At 39.8% G+C, this 17114-nt stretch overlaps 1 protein-coding gene across 10 annotated transcripts in view; it reads right to left on the bottom strand.

Annotated features, from left to right (window-relative positions):
* Sipa1l1 (signal induced proliferation associated 1 like 1) overlaps positions 1-17114 on the bottom strand; it is a 333742-nt gene that overhangs the window by 13404 nt on the left and 303224 nt on the right. For 7 of the 10 annotated variants that reach the window (XM_010645389.1, XM_010645392.1, XM_010645396.1 and 4 more), the window contains 4 exons: positions 13189-13313; positions 10993-11055; positions 10439-10557; positions 7240-7682 (listed from right to left, as the gene is read on the bottom strand). In XM_010645389.1, the coding sequence (XP_010643691.1) occupies positions 7240-7682; positions 10439-10557; positions 10993-11055; positions 13189-13313 (750 nt within the window). The remainder of the gene's footprint in view (positions 1-7239; positions 7683-10438; positions 10558-10992; positions 11056-13188; positions 13314-17114) is intronic. The other 3 variants (XM_010645393.1, XM_010645394.1, XM_010645395.1) reach the window with 2 other exon arrangements.

Here is a 17114-nt window from a genome sequence, read left to right as displayed (position 1 = left end):
GAAAGAACAGCGAAAGGCCTACTACTATCAGTGGCCAGCTGGCCGGCCTTCCTCAGAAGTGGAAATGGAAGCGATGGTGATACCTCCCAGGCCAGGCCAAGGATGGAAGGAGGACTGAGTCAGGGACATAGCTCTGTACTCACACCCCAGGTCAAGGGGCAGGCAGAGCTCTGTCATCGTGGCACCTTGCACTAATATTGATTCTTACTCCAATGACTTAGCAGTTTGAAGGTTTATGAACAGCACATGGACCCAGACGCATTCCTCAATGGCACAAGCTAGTAGTCCTAGGGCTGGGGATGTAGCTCAGTGGTGCCATGCCTGCCTAGGAAGTGCAAGGTCCTGAGTTCGGTCCCTGGTACCACCAAAACAAAAACAAAATAAACCCCCAAACCCCCACACCCCTAATAGTCCTGCCCTGAGATGGACTTTAGCAATACTGTGTCAGTACTGATTTCTCAGTGAAGATAAATGCTCTACAGCGGGAGATGATGGTAAAGGGGAAAGTGGGTGAGAAGAGCACAGAAACCCTACACCATCTTCACATTTTTTTAAAGTCTGAAACTATTTTAAAAGAATACAAAAAACAGATCCTAACGGTGCTGAGATAGTATATACTGGTGAAAATGAATCTTGATACTCTCACCTCAAACCCTACACAAAATCACTTCCAGCTCAACTGTGTGTGTAAACGGAGATCTGAAGATTTTGGACTATAACATGGAAGAACAACCAATTAGGGATGAGTACTGAGGTGTAGGTACCCTGATCATTCAATCAGGGAGTCTGGACTCTACACGAAGAGACCAATTTTATATAAACTATGGGGCACTTTACCTTTCCTAAAAGTGGAACTAGCTTGGATTGGTTGGCCATTCCAGGACACAACTTTGAACATGAAGAGAGGACACACATAATACTGCATATGAAAAGGAGATAAGGTGTAACAGAGTAACTAAGAGTCTGTCCAAACTTCTCATCTTGACACGATGGTCAAAGAAAACCATGAACTATAAATTTGCTGCAACTGGTTACTGTCCACTTTCAGACATGGTGAAACTTTATAGGAAGCGATGACTAGTCTGCAAAAGTGATGCTACTCACACCGGGTGCCTCCTTGTTGGCTCTGGGAAGGGATGAGCCACCTGGGCTGGATGGTGGGGCCCAGATGTCATCAGAGCCCTAAGTGCCAGACCTATGAAGGCCAGGAAAACCATTCTGAATTTCTGTATCATCACTGAGACCATCCCTTCTTACAGAAATACATCTGCCTGTCACAGGCTGTGCTATCAAAAGCTGTTGAAAGGAACACTTGGAGCCATGCACTATTCAGGAATGGCACAAAGAGAGGGGTTTTAGACAGGCAAGCCCTGCTAAGGATGATTTCAGGAGGGAGAAAGTAGCAATTAGTCACCTGACAAATGGCTATGGCAAAATCTGGGCCAAGGCTGAGTGCTGGCCTAATACCAAGAGGAGGGCAGCTGATCAGGTTTCCTGTACAAATAACAAACATTTGGGTGACAGCTAATGTGGAGGATAATGATTAAGAAGGATTCCTCCCACGGTGTTCAACACTATCCAGTTCTGTCCTGTATCCGATACGGGGCTCCACCACTAAGGAGGGCTTCCGGAGGAGACACTAATGCCAAAGCCCCAGGAAAACAGTGAAAGGAGGATGATTAAGCTGGCAAGGGGATATTCAACTGAGTGCAGTAAAGAAAACTGTCCAACTATAAGAAGCAGTATTTAGTAAGCACAAAAGCATATTGGTACATAAAGGAAATGAGTGGCTGGCTACATGTATGTAGCAGAGAGGCTGTAGAGATCACGGCAGACAAAAACTAAGTCTGCAATGCGAAAGTATTTAATAAGGAGCTAATGAGGTATCTGTGAACATTATCACTTAATTGGGCACAGCTGAGACGGGTGTCATGTCCAAGTTTAGCATCTGAAAAGGATAAAGAACAGGCAAGCTGGAGAATAGAAAATGACAGGATGAAACAAAAGAAGTTATAGGAGCTCTGAGAGATACATGCTGGATGAAGGAAAAGTAGCTGTTTAAGGTAGGTGATAAACAGCTTAAAAAGGAAACCAGTCTTTTGTCTTAGAAGGACACTTATAGGTAGCAATACATTTGATAACCTTTTGTATTTTCAGCAAAGAGAGAAACAGCTGTTTAGTAGGTGGGGCCAGATAAAGGCCCAGTTTGGTGAATGGGTCTGGTTGGCCAATAGTAGAACGAAGACATGGGCTTGATCTCAGGCTTCAAATCTATCTTCCCTAAATTTTCCTCTGACCTTGCCTGAAGATGAAGGAGTACAACAAAATTCCTCTTGCTTTTCTTTTCTTGACCACCTTGGCTGGGGATTTAGCTCAGTGGCACTGCGCCTGCCTTGCAAAAGCAAGGTACCGAGTTCGATTTCTGATGCAAAAAAAAAAAAAAAAAGACCAAAAAAACCTTATTTTTAATGATTCAAATCGAGTAACTAGGATAAGACAAGTGGAGCCAACCACATCTTTTCATAATCTTGGAGATGCAAAATCATCTTCATGATTAGAAAAGACTTTTCTCAGAAAAAAAACCTTTATTTTCTCTTAATTGTATGGTTACACAGCACTCAAGAGGTTGGGACAAAATGGTGAATAAAGAGAAAACCTGTGATACACTGAAATCATACAGAAAGGTCGTAGAATCTCTCATGAATATTACCTTTATTCCCGCCTTTTAAATGAAACAATTGCATAAATTCTCATCCTCATAGGATGTCTGAAGTATGACAAAGAAGAGGCTCTGGCTGGGCCTGGGGATTTAGCTCAGTGGCACTACACCTGCCTCGCAAGCACAAGGTACTGAGTTTGATCCCTAGTACCAAAATTAAAAAAATAAAAAAAAAGAAAAACAGACTACTTTTTAAATTTCTTTTGGTCTCATGACTTGTGAGTGTTTGGAAAATTTAGGCTGATCCTCGTTATGGCTCATGCCAGATGTCCCCCTATGAATTAAACCTCTATGAACTGTGAGCCAGATAAGCCTTTCTTCCTTTAACTTTGGGTGGTGGCCATTTTGTCTCAGCAATGAGAAAAGTAACTAACACCATCTCAATCAAGCAAAGGGCTTAGATGCTTCACAGAACAGGGCAGGTGAGCTCTGCACCAAGAATGTGTGGGCTGACAAAGGACTCATTTCTCAATGTTCACTTGAAATTTCAACCACGGTGGTTCTATTTCTAAGTCTTTGAATTAATAAAAGTAAAGTTCCAGATAAAATAAACACCCACTCCCATAAGCTGGGTAAGTTCAGTAAGATAGCTTAGGCCACAGCACTGGGTATTCTGCTGTACAAAAGCAAAATAAAATAATCTGAATTGTTCATTGTCTGCAGGGCCACAAAGCAAAAATCACCAACTAGGTTGACACAATCTGCCATCATTTAAGAGAAGTTCTAGGTTTTCAATTTTAAAGATTACACCATGAAATTCTGAATTAATATTTAGAAAAATATGATTTTTTTATCTTAAAAAAATGCACAATAGAAGCAACTAATTGCCAATTGAAAAAAATCCCAGGCAAAAAAGTTTAGACAAAGTGTTACAAATAAAGATAACTGAATAATTTCTCAACAAAGGACAGCAGGCATGTTTTTACATATACAAGGTTCCAAAGAGGGTAAAGAGAATAAAATTTAAACACAGCAGTTCTAATGTACACACACAAGCATATAGAGATAGCCCAGTACGCTGTAGAAGCCTAGGGTCTTCCTTAATATTCTATGTAAATTACACAAGACTCTTTCACCTGCCAAGAAACATGATATTCTGGCATGAACTTAGGTATGATTATTAGGTTAACCAGAAAAAGCTCATTCATGAATTGACCTGTACTGACAACTATGGGCAGGGATTTCACTTGTGTTTAACCAGCTCCTCTAGTGAATGTCAGATATGACCAACACATATGCAGATCCTAATTGATATTTGCATATAAAGTATCAATTCTTCCTTGTTTTGCGGATTCTAAACTTTTAATAGAAATGACTTTACTAAATGTTTGTTCTATAAGAGGACTTTAAGTACATCTTACCCCCAAAACTATAAAGCACTAGAGAGCCAAGCAAACGTTGATATGTCTATACAGCTAGTTCTGAAATGCAACAGTGGTTGTCTAAAAGGAATCAGGAATTGAATTATGTGACTCTTGAACTAACTAGTCGGGACCTTGAGTCATTAAGTGAAAGTGGGATCATGAAGATGCACTGGCTGCATTTTTGGTGCACAAATGATGAACTGCTATACCAGATGGCAGGAAAAATGGGCACATAATTTTTAAGTGAGCACTCATTGGCTACAGGGCTGGGAGAGGACCTGAGGGAAGTACAAGGAAGGGAGTTTTAGAATAATTAGAATTTAATGTGAATGGGCAGAAGTCTGGACACCAACTCGGGTCAGGTCAGAACGTTACAGAGGAGATAGATGTGCACGTCCAAGTACAAGCTGGGATCTTAACTTTATAAAGGGTGGTTTCCAATCATCTTTGCATCAGATGTAATACTGGTCTTGCAGGATGAGAATTGTTTATGCAAACGGAGGAGATCTTTGTTTGTAAACTGCCTTGCCTACTGTCAAAACCAGCACTGTGAAAAAAATGAATGTTTAAAAAATATATTAAAATTAGAATGATCTTCATTTGCCACATCTTTTTTATTGAGTGGTTCATTTTAAAATCTGAAAGTGAAATTAAACTCAGACTTTCAAGCTTTATAGAAAATATGCCTATATTCTAATTAATAGACTTTTTTTAATTGTAGAAAGTCATCATACATATGGCTTCTCTTAGTGACATCCAAATATAACAGCCCTATGTGATTACCAACCTGCATTAGTGCAGTTCTCACTGGGTGCTGCAGAGAAACGTGCATAGTCATCAACAGGGAGACTGCAGGACGGGGGTGGGGCGGGGTAGGAACAGCCCAGCCAGAAATATGCAGTGGAACTTAATCACTGTAATTTAGATTTTGTCATTGAGTCCCAGGTACAAGCTCTTTTACGCAGTGTCGAGAAATCTCTACATTAATTGCTGTTCCTGTCTTTTGAGGACACAAACAACTAATTTGCTGGGAATTTACTTTCTCTAGCCATGTACACTTGGTAGCTAAGTCTGCTTTACCTCCAGCAAAGGAAAGTTTCAAAAGCTCTGATTATCCAACTCACTCTGCCAAGATCAACAGAGTGAAGTTAGAAAGCAACCCTGTTTACCAGAGTATAGAAATGAATGTGACTCAACCCTTTGGTGGGTGGGAGGCTCTGCCATCCGCCCTGAAAGGCCACGTTCTTCTCTTCTCCAGTAAGTTTGACTTTCAATAGGAGAGTTATTTCTAAGTGAAGATTTCAATGATTTGCATGGCTCATCTGAGGCAGAAAATTTAGATAATTCTTTGAGGCTGAGTCGGCACAATTAGATAATGCAAACCCAGGTGTCTGTCTGGGGGACACTGTAATTCCCTGGACCTGTCAGATAATGGCATGGCTCCACATTCTGTGCCTCAGCATTAGGGGCCCAGCTCTTTCCAACCTTGCTTCACAATGATGGCATTCCAGACACAGCCTTGCTAACTGACTTTGTTGCCATCACGTTAGATGGGAGTGATCTCTTCGGATGGAATTCCATTTTTAAGAAAAAGTACTCTTTTCAAAATGAGGAACTGAAAGAAATGAGTCCAGTTAAACCTAGAAACTATACAGAAATCACTCTCATGTGAAAAATGTCTAAGTCAATGCATAGCCTAGAGTTAAGGAAACAGTGGTATATGCCCAAACCAGAGAGCAAATGTCATACTTCTGTGCCATGTGACTTGTATCTATACAATGTTGTGCTATTATAGCATTTGATGCCCATTTTTCTGTTCTGTTTCAAACACATCCTTTATAACATTTGAGTCAAATACTATTTCCTAAATAGTGGAAGGGTACTTGGATGCTGAAAATAACTAACACTACTTTCCCAATTTTATTTTTGTTTGGGTTTTTAGACCAACTGCAGCCCTAAAACAAAAAAGAAAGAAAAGAAAATCCCCAGGTCCTTCACACTAAGCTATATCCCCATCCCTTTTTATTTTGAGACAAGGTTTGCCTGCCCCAGCATCTCAGAGTGCTGGAATTACAGGCATTTGCCATTGTGTCCAAAAATCACAACCATTTTAAAATCTGGAACTTGAGAGTGGTAAATGGAAACAAAACTCATGAAATGCTTCCTACCACAAGGCCTGGAATTTTAAAAGAAGGGCAGTTTAAAAATCTTATCAGTAAGAATATATACAATTATGAGAACAATGATCGTGTAGCTGATCAAATTTAACCCACAGTAAAGGAGGTCTTTTCTCATTAAGATTATCAAATTTACTAAGAGATTATGCACTTAGCTTCCCATTTGAAAATTATAAAGCTAAATTCTATTATTTTTCTGTAGGGCATAATAAGGGATTAGAGGACCCATAATAATAAAACACAGATGGTGCCACATAATTTACTAGTAACTGACAACATGAGATAAAAAGAGAAACTGCCACAGAGACTGAGGCCTAAGAAGATAGCAATGGAATGCTTTGTCCCTAAAAGAATGAATTTTATCACACTTTGGATTCTAGAGGAAATGAAAAATAGTATTCATTTTGTTTAGTGGAGAGATCACCCAGGATATAGGGGAATGTGTAGTTTTCGGTTCTGAAAGGTAGGTGGGATGTGCTAATTTTAGCTACACATTCTTATTGGACACCTCCCACCCATAACAATCACTGTCAAGCATTAACTCCTGAGAAAAATTACCACACAAGCGCTGGTTAAGCGATGTTCTCAGAGATGTAGCAGAAAGGATATTCTGTTGCGAAAGATTTTAAAAAACATCTTCAAAAGATTGTCCCACTTTATATTCTCTACGTCAAAACCAAAATTATGAAATATAAAATTCCTCTTTAATTCTGGAACACAAATAGGAAAATATTTTTTAAAATCTAATTTTACAGAGAATCTACAACTTTTTCTCATAGTCTAAAATAATGGATTAATATTTTAGGACTTTTTGCTGGCAATGACTGGGATAAATATGTTAAAAAAAAAGTTTAAAGAAACAGAAAAAATCTGCCAGCCTACGGAAGAACAGTGCTAGACACACATCATCACGTACACACTACTGAGCACAGTGCAGCATGGGGAGGCCAGGAGACTGGACAGTGTGGAGGGAGGTTACCTGGTATGGGAAGCAGCATCATTGATACTGAAAGTGCTGTTCTCCCTGGTCAGCGGGCTCGAGCCGCCTTGGCTCTTGCTGTGGATGTCCAGGCTCAGTGAGGACTCTGCCTTCCGGTCCATGCTGTGGCTCTCTGTCTCTAAAGTCCGATCTACCATGGACAGCACTTCACTGGAGCTGTGCCATAAGGGTGCCACTTTCTCCTTGCCTGGCCCCGAGCGAGGTGATGAGGTGGCAGCCCCCAGGGAGGTCGAGCTGCTGTGGCTGGGGCCATAGGAGGTGGTATCGATGCCACTGTCAGCTGAGGTTCCCTGCAGATAGTTATAGCTGTTGAGTTCAGATTCTGTGCGGTCCCCATCGTACCACTTCTCATCACTGTGGGCACTCGATGCGTTGCTGGAGAGGGTATTGCTACTGGAGTGGCTCGAGTAGTGGCTATCAGACTGCAAGGGAAGCATGGTTTGCTTAAGTGTAAGGTACTCTCCCTAAACACCCGTAAAAAGCAACACTGTGAAACATGTTGTAGTTACAGAGAGGTCTAAAGGTACAGGAGGTCCAATAATGGTAAGTCAAAGTAAGATAAGTGACATTTGGGAAAACCTCTGTGACTCTGGTTCATTCAGGTGTGTCCATGGCATGGAGTTCAAGAAACTTTAAGAATTCATTTTTCATTATTTGACGCTAAAATCAATAGTCTCTAGACCATTTATATCAGAAAAATCCTAAAGTGTCATTGAAGTCTTTAGTATCTTAAAATAGAAAGGAAATGACATTTGCAAAGGCCTTATAATTAGAAAGTGTGCTTTATCGTGAAAGCGCTACTGTTCAGAGTAGATAGAAGGCTGGATGTGAGACCTATTAAGTCTTGAGAACTCTCATTCCTTCCCCAGTTATGTAGGAGAGAGCGTTCTAATGAGTGCTCAGAGGTGTCAAAATAATCCAATGGGGGAATGGAGGGACAATGAGTCTTAACAATACATGGCATCAAGACAACTGGATATTCACATACAAAAACAATAAAGTAGAATCCTTATTATATAAAACTCAACCAAAGATCTAAAAGTAAGTCTCTGTGATCCCAAGTTATGTGGTTTCTTAGATACAGCGTTAAAAGCAAAAGCAACAAAAGAGAGCCAGGCGTGGTGGCGCATGCCTATAATCCCAGCACTCGGGAGGCTGAGGCAGGAGGATTGCTGCGAGTTCGAGACGAGCCTGGGCTACATAGTGAGTTCCAGAGCAGTCTGAACTACATAGTGAGACTCTGTCTCAAAAAACCAAAAAAATAAAAAATAAAAAAAAATAAAAAAATAAACTGGACTTGATCAAAATTAAAACCTTTTATGTTTCAAATAACCCCATTAAAAATAGCCAAAGGTGTGAAAAGATATTTTTCCTCAAAGAAGATACACAAACATTCAACAAGCACATGAATAGATGCTCACTAGCATTTTAAGTCATCAGGCTACCACCTGACACACACTAGAATAGCTATTAGCAAAATGGCAGACAAAAAGACTAGTGTTGTTGGGAATGTAAAACAGCTGCAGTTACTTGGTATATACCAAGAGATAGGAAAATGTCTCACAAAAACTTGCATGTGAATGTTTATGGCAGTATTACAGCAGCCAAAAATTAACCCAAGTGACCATCAACTGACAATGGATTAGGAATAGTATATATCCACAGAATGGAATATTGTTCAGCTACGAAAGGAATGAATACAGATTCACCAACAGAAACCAGAAATTTTATGCTTCTGTTCATGCAAAATTTCCAAAAGAGGTAGAAAGTAGTGCTAGAAGGAATGGGAAGTAGGAGGTGATTGCAGGACACTCTCGGGCTGATGAAAAGGTTCTAGAATTAGATCATGACTGCACAACTCTGTGCATGTACTGAAACTATTAAATTGTATATTCTTTTTAAAATGTTTACCACAGCTTACCAAAGATATGTTGAAAGATACCTGAATGAAATAATATTTTAGATTAGAGAGGGCAGGAAGCCCAGGCACAATGTGTGTCCATGCACCTTTTGGTGGAGGAAGGAACATGCTCTTTACTGGCCAAGGTGAGGGACAGGAGGATGACACATGAGACACCTCAAAGTGAAACATCTCTTCCCCTTAAAAACCATTTGTTATTTACTGGTGTGACTTATTTTTCTCAGTGATAGTTCATAAAGTGACATTATGAAGCCTTCACTTACTTTTAATAGGACAAAACTTCATTAGCTTTCCCCTGTGCTGTCAGTTTGCAGCACCCTGCCATGCATGGTTGCTGGGCCCTTTAAATGCGGCTGATCAAACTAAGACCTATTGAGTGTGTCAAGTGATGTGAATATTCCCATAGAGAGACAATGCAGACCTCAGGTGTAATCAGAAAATTTTCATTAGACCCAAGTGAAAAACAGGCGAAATCAATTTTCATATATTTCACCCCAATCCATCCAAAAATATTATCTTACTATGTAATCAATACAAAAATGAGGGAGGGGAAATTCATATTGATCGGGGTAATCTATTATTTACAAGTAGAACAGTGACAATATCACATTTCCTTAGTAAATCTCTTCACAGTATACAAAATTAGGCTGCACAGTTTTTAGCTTCGATGATCATTTCTCCAGAACAAAACTTATAGCAGGATCTTATAGTGAATATGAAATGGAGTATATCCCCATTTCATCAAGGGACTTGAATGTAAATACACAATTGAGAGAAGAGAATCAAGGGAACTACTCCATTTCAAAAGGAAGAGAAAGACTGCATTCCCAATTATAAAAGGAATCGTGGGTTATTACATTAAAAGCATGATGTATGTAGCTGTGGGACATAAGAAAGAGGAAGGACAGTTGTAAGGGAAGCTGTCTATTCCCTTGGCTAATGCTCCAACCCTATCTCATGCCCACAATTGTGTAAGCAAATAAAATCTCCTGGTACCTTCATATACCTGACATTTGAGGACTATCTGTGACTGAAACGGACAATCTTCCATTCAGACTTGTAGGTGCACAAAGCCACATCAACGAGGTCATCATTTACCTCAAAGCAATGCTAGGGCCGCGGCAGCGGTGATGCCAAGGCTATCCATGACTTTTTGATCTTGCAGAGCAAAAAGCAGAACAGACTTGCCCTGTCTTCACATTGCAGGAGGTGTGCTGTTAGGAATGCACTATTTCTATAAGTTTACAGTTAACTTACATGTACTTGTTTGTTTGGAGACAAATGAATCACCGGATCCTGCCGCATTAATCTCCCACTGGGGCTCTCTCGGAAAGCTGGCAGTACCTTTGATACTGCTGGGAGATGGCACGTAGGCTCTGGAATACAGCACAGGACACTATGGTGCAGGTACTGAACAGCAACAAACACATGTTGACAAATGGAGGTGGCGTGCCATTGCATCTTTCAGTTCACTGACCAGCCAACTCTGAATCTCAGCAAGAAGCTTAAGGGCCTATGCCATAGACAGCATGTCAGAAACTAGGTGGCTGATGGACAAAGCTTGCAGCTGGTGACAATGTGTCACATCATACACATTAGCAGAGCCAAGTACCACCAAACCAAAGGCCATGAAAAATGCAGCAACATTTGGAATCAACATTTGGTTTGGGGGGAAAAGTTTAGAATATATGGATTAAATTCAGGAAATTCATTCATTGCAAGGTACAGCTAGCCTAGTTCAGTCTACATTACCTACACAGGCATGGATGCAATCACGTGTTACTTACCGTGACACTTTGGAAATATTTTACCTGTATATTCATGCTGCTCGAGGACAAAAGAATTGAAATCCTGAGGTCCTCTATAACTGTAAGCTAAGCACAACAGAAAAGACACACAGCAACTAGTTTACTTAAAACAATTGCTTTCTTTTGGACTCCAAACTGGCGTTCAAGATAGGGTTCCAAAAGTGAGATAAGTGACTTAGCCTCAAACACACCTATATCTAAGAACAAGAATTCTATACTTTGTGACACTCTTCCTACCATGTAGAGGACCAGGCACCCTACCCCTTGAGTCCAACTCTCAACCATTTCCAAGAACAGAGAGGAAGAAAAATGTCTGCAGAGATGAGTGAGACAGCTAAGCAAGCAAAACTGCACTGTCAGTAGGGTACCAGTTTACAGCACACTCATGTATAAAGACAAGTGGGCATATCTAACATAAAATCTCCTAAACATTTTCCATCCATGCAAGCCATTAGAGCAATTCTTTCCTACAAATTGTAACATGTAATGAATAATAAAAAAGTAAAAATTATTTTTCTTGAATTCTCTCTAGGCTGGCTTATATCAACTAAGCCCTGGACTTTGACTGCCAATTAGGAAAGTCTGGGTAATTTTCCTGGAATGCTGGGACACCAAAAATTGTACAAATTTATTTAAGCATTGTATCCAAAGCCTTAGATTTTGAGTGGAGAAAGGCTACCACCTGGACTTCCCATAACACAGAGTAAAGGGCTTCTTGGAGAAGGCTCTAGGGTGCCTTTAAAAAAAAGCATGCCTTAAAAGGATGAAATATGAGTTCTAGAACTTTATCAATATTTATTTAGGGCCTTACCTATTAAGAGTGGAAAACTACTACATCAAAGTCAATGCAAGGAGAAAAGATTAGAGGGTTGTGTGAGAATAACGGTGCTTCTCAGATGAACCTTGTCATCACCCTTCCCAGGGCTTCCTCCCCTCCCTCTGACTTCCCATGAGCAGGAGGTACGACGCTGTGCACGGCACAAAGGGCTTGCTGGCAACCTTGTTCAAAGCCAGCACTTGGAGCCAGAAAAAGCTGCTAAAGAAGGGATCCCTTTCACATGTGTCGTTACCAGCTCAACAATATCAAAACATATGGGATTGAAAACATTCTGTCAAGAGCAGAAAGGCAGATCAGGATATGCTCAGGTTTTCTGTGGGTTTTCTGTGTTGGGATGGGTGGGTATGAGTGGGGGAATGACAGATGGTTTCAATAACAAGGCACAGCTCACTGAAGTTACTAGAACAAAGCATATTCTCAGATGTAAGAATTACATTTCTCTCCCTCAACTCCTGTCTCATCTCCACTCCCTGCTGTGCTCATGGTTAGTGAGTTTACTTGGAAATAGTCACTAATTCAAGACAAAGTCACGAATCTGCAGAGAATATAAAATGATGGGTCTTTGCCTTTAACAGTGTATCTTTTTCATCCCTGAAATTTAAAACTTTTACAAAATCTCATATTGATGGTAATGCTTGTAGACATAATATAGAGGGGAGGAAAACCCAACCCAACAGACCAAGTCCTTGATATATCAACAATATTGATGCCCAGTCACTGATGTGATGTGTTGAAACTTAATCTTATTCCACAGAAAAACCTTATTGTATCAACTAGTGTTCTGGTGTCATTACACACACACACATAGATGAGGGAGGACTGTGCAGCTGAAATCCCAGTAGGTGCTCACTAATGCAAATCTTTGACCCAGCTGTTTTACACTGCTAAGACGATTCCTTAGTTGACTGTTAAATAATGGAGTGAAAAGAATTAAAGAAACGTACACAGAGGAAGAAGCATCAAACTATGCGACAGATGTGACCAAGTCATTGTATTTCTTCCCACTTTTACACGATTTATTTTTTAACTTGACATTAATACTAAAATCTCTCACAAGGGAAAATGAATGTTCTTAAGATACAGGTGGCTTGTTGGGCTGGTATTTTACACTTGGTGCTGAATATAAATTCCTGTGTTCTATCTGTTTAAATTTGGGGTCACTTAGAACTCCCTGATTTTTCTCACAGATGACTTTTCTTATCTGTTCCTTTCACTTATCATCTAACAGAAACTTAATTCTAATGCATACTTATCAACTAGGAATGTCTTTTATAACACAATGCTTCCATAACATCATCAATAGGCAGTCAAAGTCACCTTGTCATAAAAGCCCTTGCTTTTTGTAGAAATGAGCTGCTTACCCATCTGGTCAGCAATGCTGTCCTCGCTTCTTTGCCAGCTGGGTGTGGACTTTCCGCTGCCAGCAATATCTGCCTGGGTGTTTTGTCTGTCAATGGAGGCTGGGGACCTTCGGCTCACTCCAAACCTGTGGCAATTCCCCAAACAAAGATAAAATATCAGGGACCCCACCCATGAGGGGAAGGGTATCCTGGGTGATAGTAACAGGTACTACCAGTTTTTGCTTCCATGTCTGTACATGTACACATCCTTGGGCATTTGTGCACGGGCGTGGAAATGTGTACACAGTGGTCAATATACATCAACCTGGTCAGAAAGGTATGCATGCTACATTTACCAACTGTTGGCATGGGTAAGGGGGCACATTAGGATTGAGTCACCCTAAAACAAATAGAATAAAACGTAACAATCTTCACATTCAGGTAGCCAAACTCTGACCCTCATTCCAGACAAATGAAAAATTTCACAATCTAGATAGCTCATATGTATCTTTGAAATTGTATATTCTTGAGGTTTGCTTCTCCTAACTCAGTAATTTATAAAATCATTAAGTCATTTCATTTTTGAAAGAAGTATTTTCTAAGCACTTGCTCTGTGGTCTGAAAGACAGATTGTGGTCATCTATATTACACAGAAACCACTTTCAAAATGTATGAACTTTAAATTGCCTTTGGGAAGGGCAACTAGGAAATAGGTAAGCCTGCACAGATAAAGGTGACTGCCAATTTCTGGAAAGAAATCTAGCTATCTAGTGAGCCATTATTTTCCCCTGAGTATAAATAAATAAATACATAAATGAATGAATAAATGAATGCTTCATTAAAAGCATATGCCTTGGGTAAGCATCATCAGCAAAATAAACCCTAAGTCCAGAAAAAGGGCTTTTCATGAAGGAAATGTGTTAATTTATGTGCGGTTGCTACTGAACTTCTGAGTGACCTACACAATGAAGGACCAAGTAGGGCCTTGTGTCAACTGATGCATGTTATGAGTATCTTAGCTGCTACAGGCTGATAACCACAGGGGCAGGACCAGGCTACTGGTACAATGGAAAGAAGGGGATTAGGAGTAGGAAGACCTGGAGCCGTGCTCCAACTCTGCCACCCAATGTGACTCAACAAAGTCACTGGACTTTTGTCTTAATTTCCTAGGTGCAATATGGTAATTCATTATAGGGCTCTAAGGAGGGGGGAAAAATATATATATATATATCATTTGAAAAATAGAGAAGGCTATAAAATATGTATTTTAGTAAAATATATATTATGTCATTTCCCCTGCTGCTTTAATACAAATGCTGTTCATTCACATGTCCAATCACAAGGCTCACTAAGCAAAGTTACTACGTTACACATGGACATGGTCATTACTGGAAACAAAATCTTTTTTTTTCTTTTTTTTTTTCTTTTTTAAAATGAGGATCTTGCTAGGTAGTCTAGGTTGGCCTTGAACTTGTAGCAATCCTCCTGCCTCAGCCTCTGAGTGTGAGGATTACAGGCCTGCACTGCCACACCTGGACCTAGACACAAAAATTTTGATCTATGGAAAACTGCAGTGAAAAGTACTTAGAAAAAGAGTCACAAGTATGCTTTCTGCTACCTTCCTCCCTAAGCAGCCTTTTGTTTAGTTCAGAAGAATGAACTGAACAAACCCTGACCTTATCCTAAGTCTGTACTAAATTAGAACTCTCTTGAAAAAGCCAGATTCAAGTTAAAAATGGATTCTAATTTTGCTTTTTACTTTATAGTGGTAGTGGATACTAATGACACCTTATTAAATCTCTGAATTTAAAGCCACATTTTTTTTTTTTTAGCTATGTGCTTTTTAAATAAATGACAAGGCAAGGCTGATTTAAACTTTGCCTTGAAAAACATTTTGACCCGGTGAACTCCTAATTGCAGTATTCACACATACGTCCCAGGTATTAAGTATACAAAGATGCTGTCCTGGAGGAGCTCAGACAAAACTTGCTCTAAATTTTACATAGTGCATCTTTTTGAGGAGCTTAACCGCACCTCTGTTTGAAGAAGCACCTGTACACAGTACAGTTTCAGAGTCACAGGCACAGTTTGCAGGAGGCTGAGAGCAATCATTTGGCTGATACAGGACATGTGTTTAGAGACCGGAGCATCTAGCCTCATGAGACATATCACTCCCCTCCAGGCAGACTGATGGCTCTGGACAGTCTAACAATGGGCTTAAAGTCTCTTCTCTGGTGACTCTTTCACTGGTCTCAGTTACCCTCTAACTCCTCATCTAGGTGTTGGAAGAACGCTGCCTTGGTGTCCTCACCTAAGCAATCCTCATCTGCAGTCTGTATATGCTGTCCACACTTGGTCTCCAAGCTCCTCCCTTTAGCTTGCTCTGCCATGACAACACTCCTCAAAATCTCTGAAGTGCATGCCCCAACAATCAATCTCCAAGCTGCATAGAAAAAAAGGCTCTTTTTTCTTTTAAAGACAGGATCCCACTACATAAGCAGTTGAGGCTGGCCAGGCTGGCCTCAAACTCATGACAATCCTCCTGCCTCAGCATTCCAAGTGCTTGTATTATAGGTGTGCACCACCCTGCCTAGCTAGTCTCTGGATTTTTAAAATGTTTTTTTTCATTACCTCTCATTCCTGCACTAAGCTTGTACTGCTGCCTTTTCTTCTCTATTCAAATAGAGCACCTATTATTAATTTCCCTATTGAATTCTACATCTCAACTAATTTTGATACTAAGGCACATGTCACACAGGTGCAGATGCTGAGTGTACTGCAATGGAAGTAAGACACCAAGGTGTAGTATGTTACATTCATGGGCAACCACTGTGTGCCAACCTATTGTTAGGAGGTCAAAGAAATGGGCAGTAGGGAGCATCATTTTGGCCTCACTATGAACTTGTACACATACACTTTTACTGGGGGTGTACAGTAGATGGTAACTCCAGAATTAAATCTAACCTCTGAGCAATGTATGTGAGTCTCCAGAGAGTAAACCACTGTTTTCTGTCTCACTAGTAAATGCAAAACTACTTGAGATCCAGGGGAAAATATTGTATCTCACTATCTTATAGAAGATCACCCAAATTTAAAAAGACATTGTGCAGTATGGTCCACAGTACCAAATGACCTCACAAATGATGCAAAAACCCTCAATAGCACCTCTGGTGGAAATTTACTTATTGAACATCCAACTGGATAATTGTCACCTCATTAATAAAAACTGAGCAATATGGGCACTATAGAATCATACTTTTAATATCAATATCCACCAAAACATTCATGTTTTAATTTTCTTGATATACATTAGAAGTATATTAAAGACAGAAGAAAACCTCTTTTTTGGTTAGCTTATCTATATTTTACTGTTGTGCTAATGTTGAAGTTGTGGTGAATTCTTTGTCCTGAAAGCAAACCAACCATTTAAAATCTAAGGCAAGAATTAATTAGTTGGGTTTGTGATACAGTACAATAATATACAATTCATATACTTTTTTGCAGGAATTCATGAACAAAAGATGGAATCTTTTCCACAGTTGTTACTGAAGCAATTAAAATAAATGTGCATTTTAGACAGGCTACTGAAGCAGTCTTTGGGGAGACAGCGCTGTGAGGAGAGCATATTTTATAGAGGTTTTATTACCTAATTTCTGCTAACATAAACATCTAAGACAACACAATCATACCTAATGTCTATTAAAAACTAACAAATACTATATATAAGTACCCTTTATAAGGGTATTACCAGTAAGCTCACTTATTTTGTGACTTGGTGAGATGTCAAAGTAATCAAATCATATGTCCGTTTGTTAAACATATTTTGGGAAAATATAAAATAGAAACATTGATTTCATAAACATTTCACATTTGATTTTCAAAATGGGTCTTCTCAGTTTCCCCAGGGAGAATCTCAGCAGGACATCCTTGATGACTCTTCTGCGCTT

Source organism: Fukomys damarensis, unplaced genomic scaffold (genome assembly GCF_012274545.1).
Source record: "Fukomys damarensis isolate Sample0158 unplaced genomic scaffold, DMR_v1.0_HiC HiC_scaffold_21, whole genome shotgun sequence".
NCBI lineage: Eukaryota > Metazoa > Chordata > Mammalia > Rodentia > Bathyergidae > Fukomys > Fukomys damarensis.
Note: the sequence above shows the minus strand (reverse complement) of the source record. Positions and strands in the feature narration are given on the sequence as shown.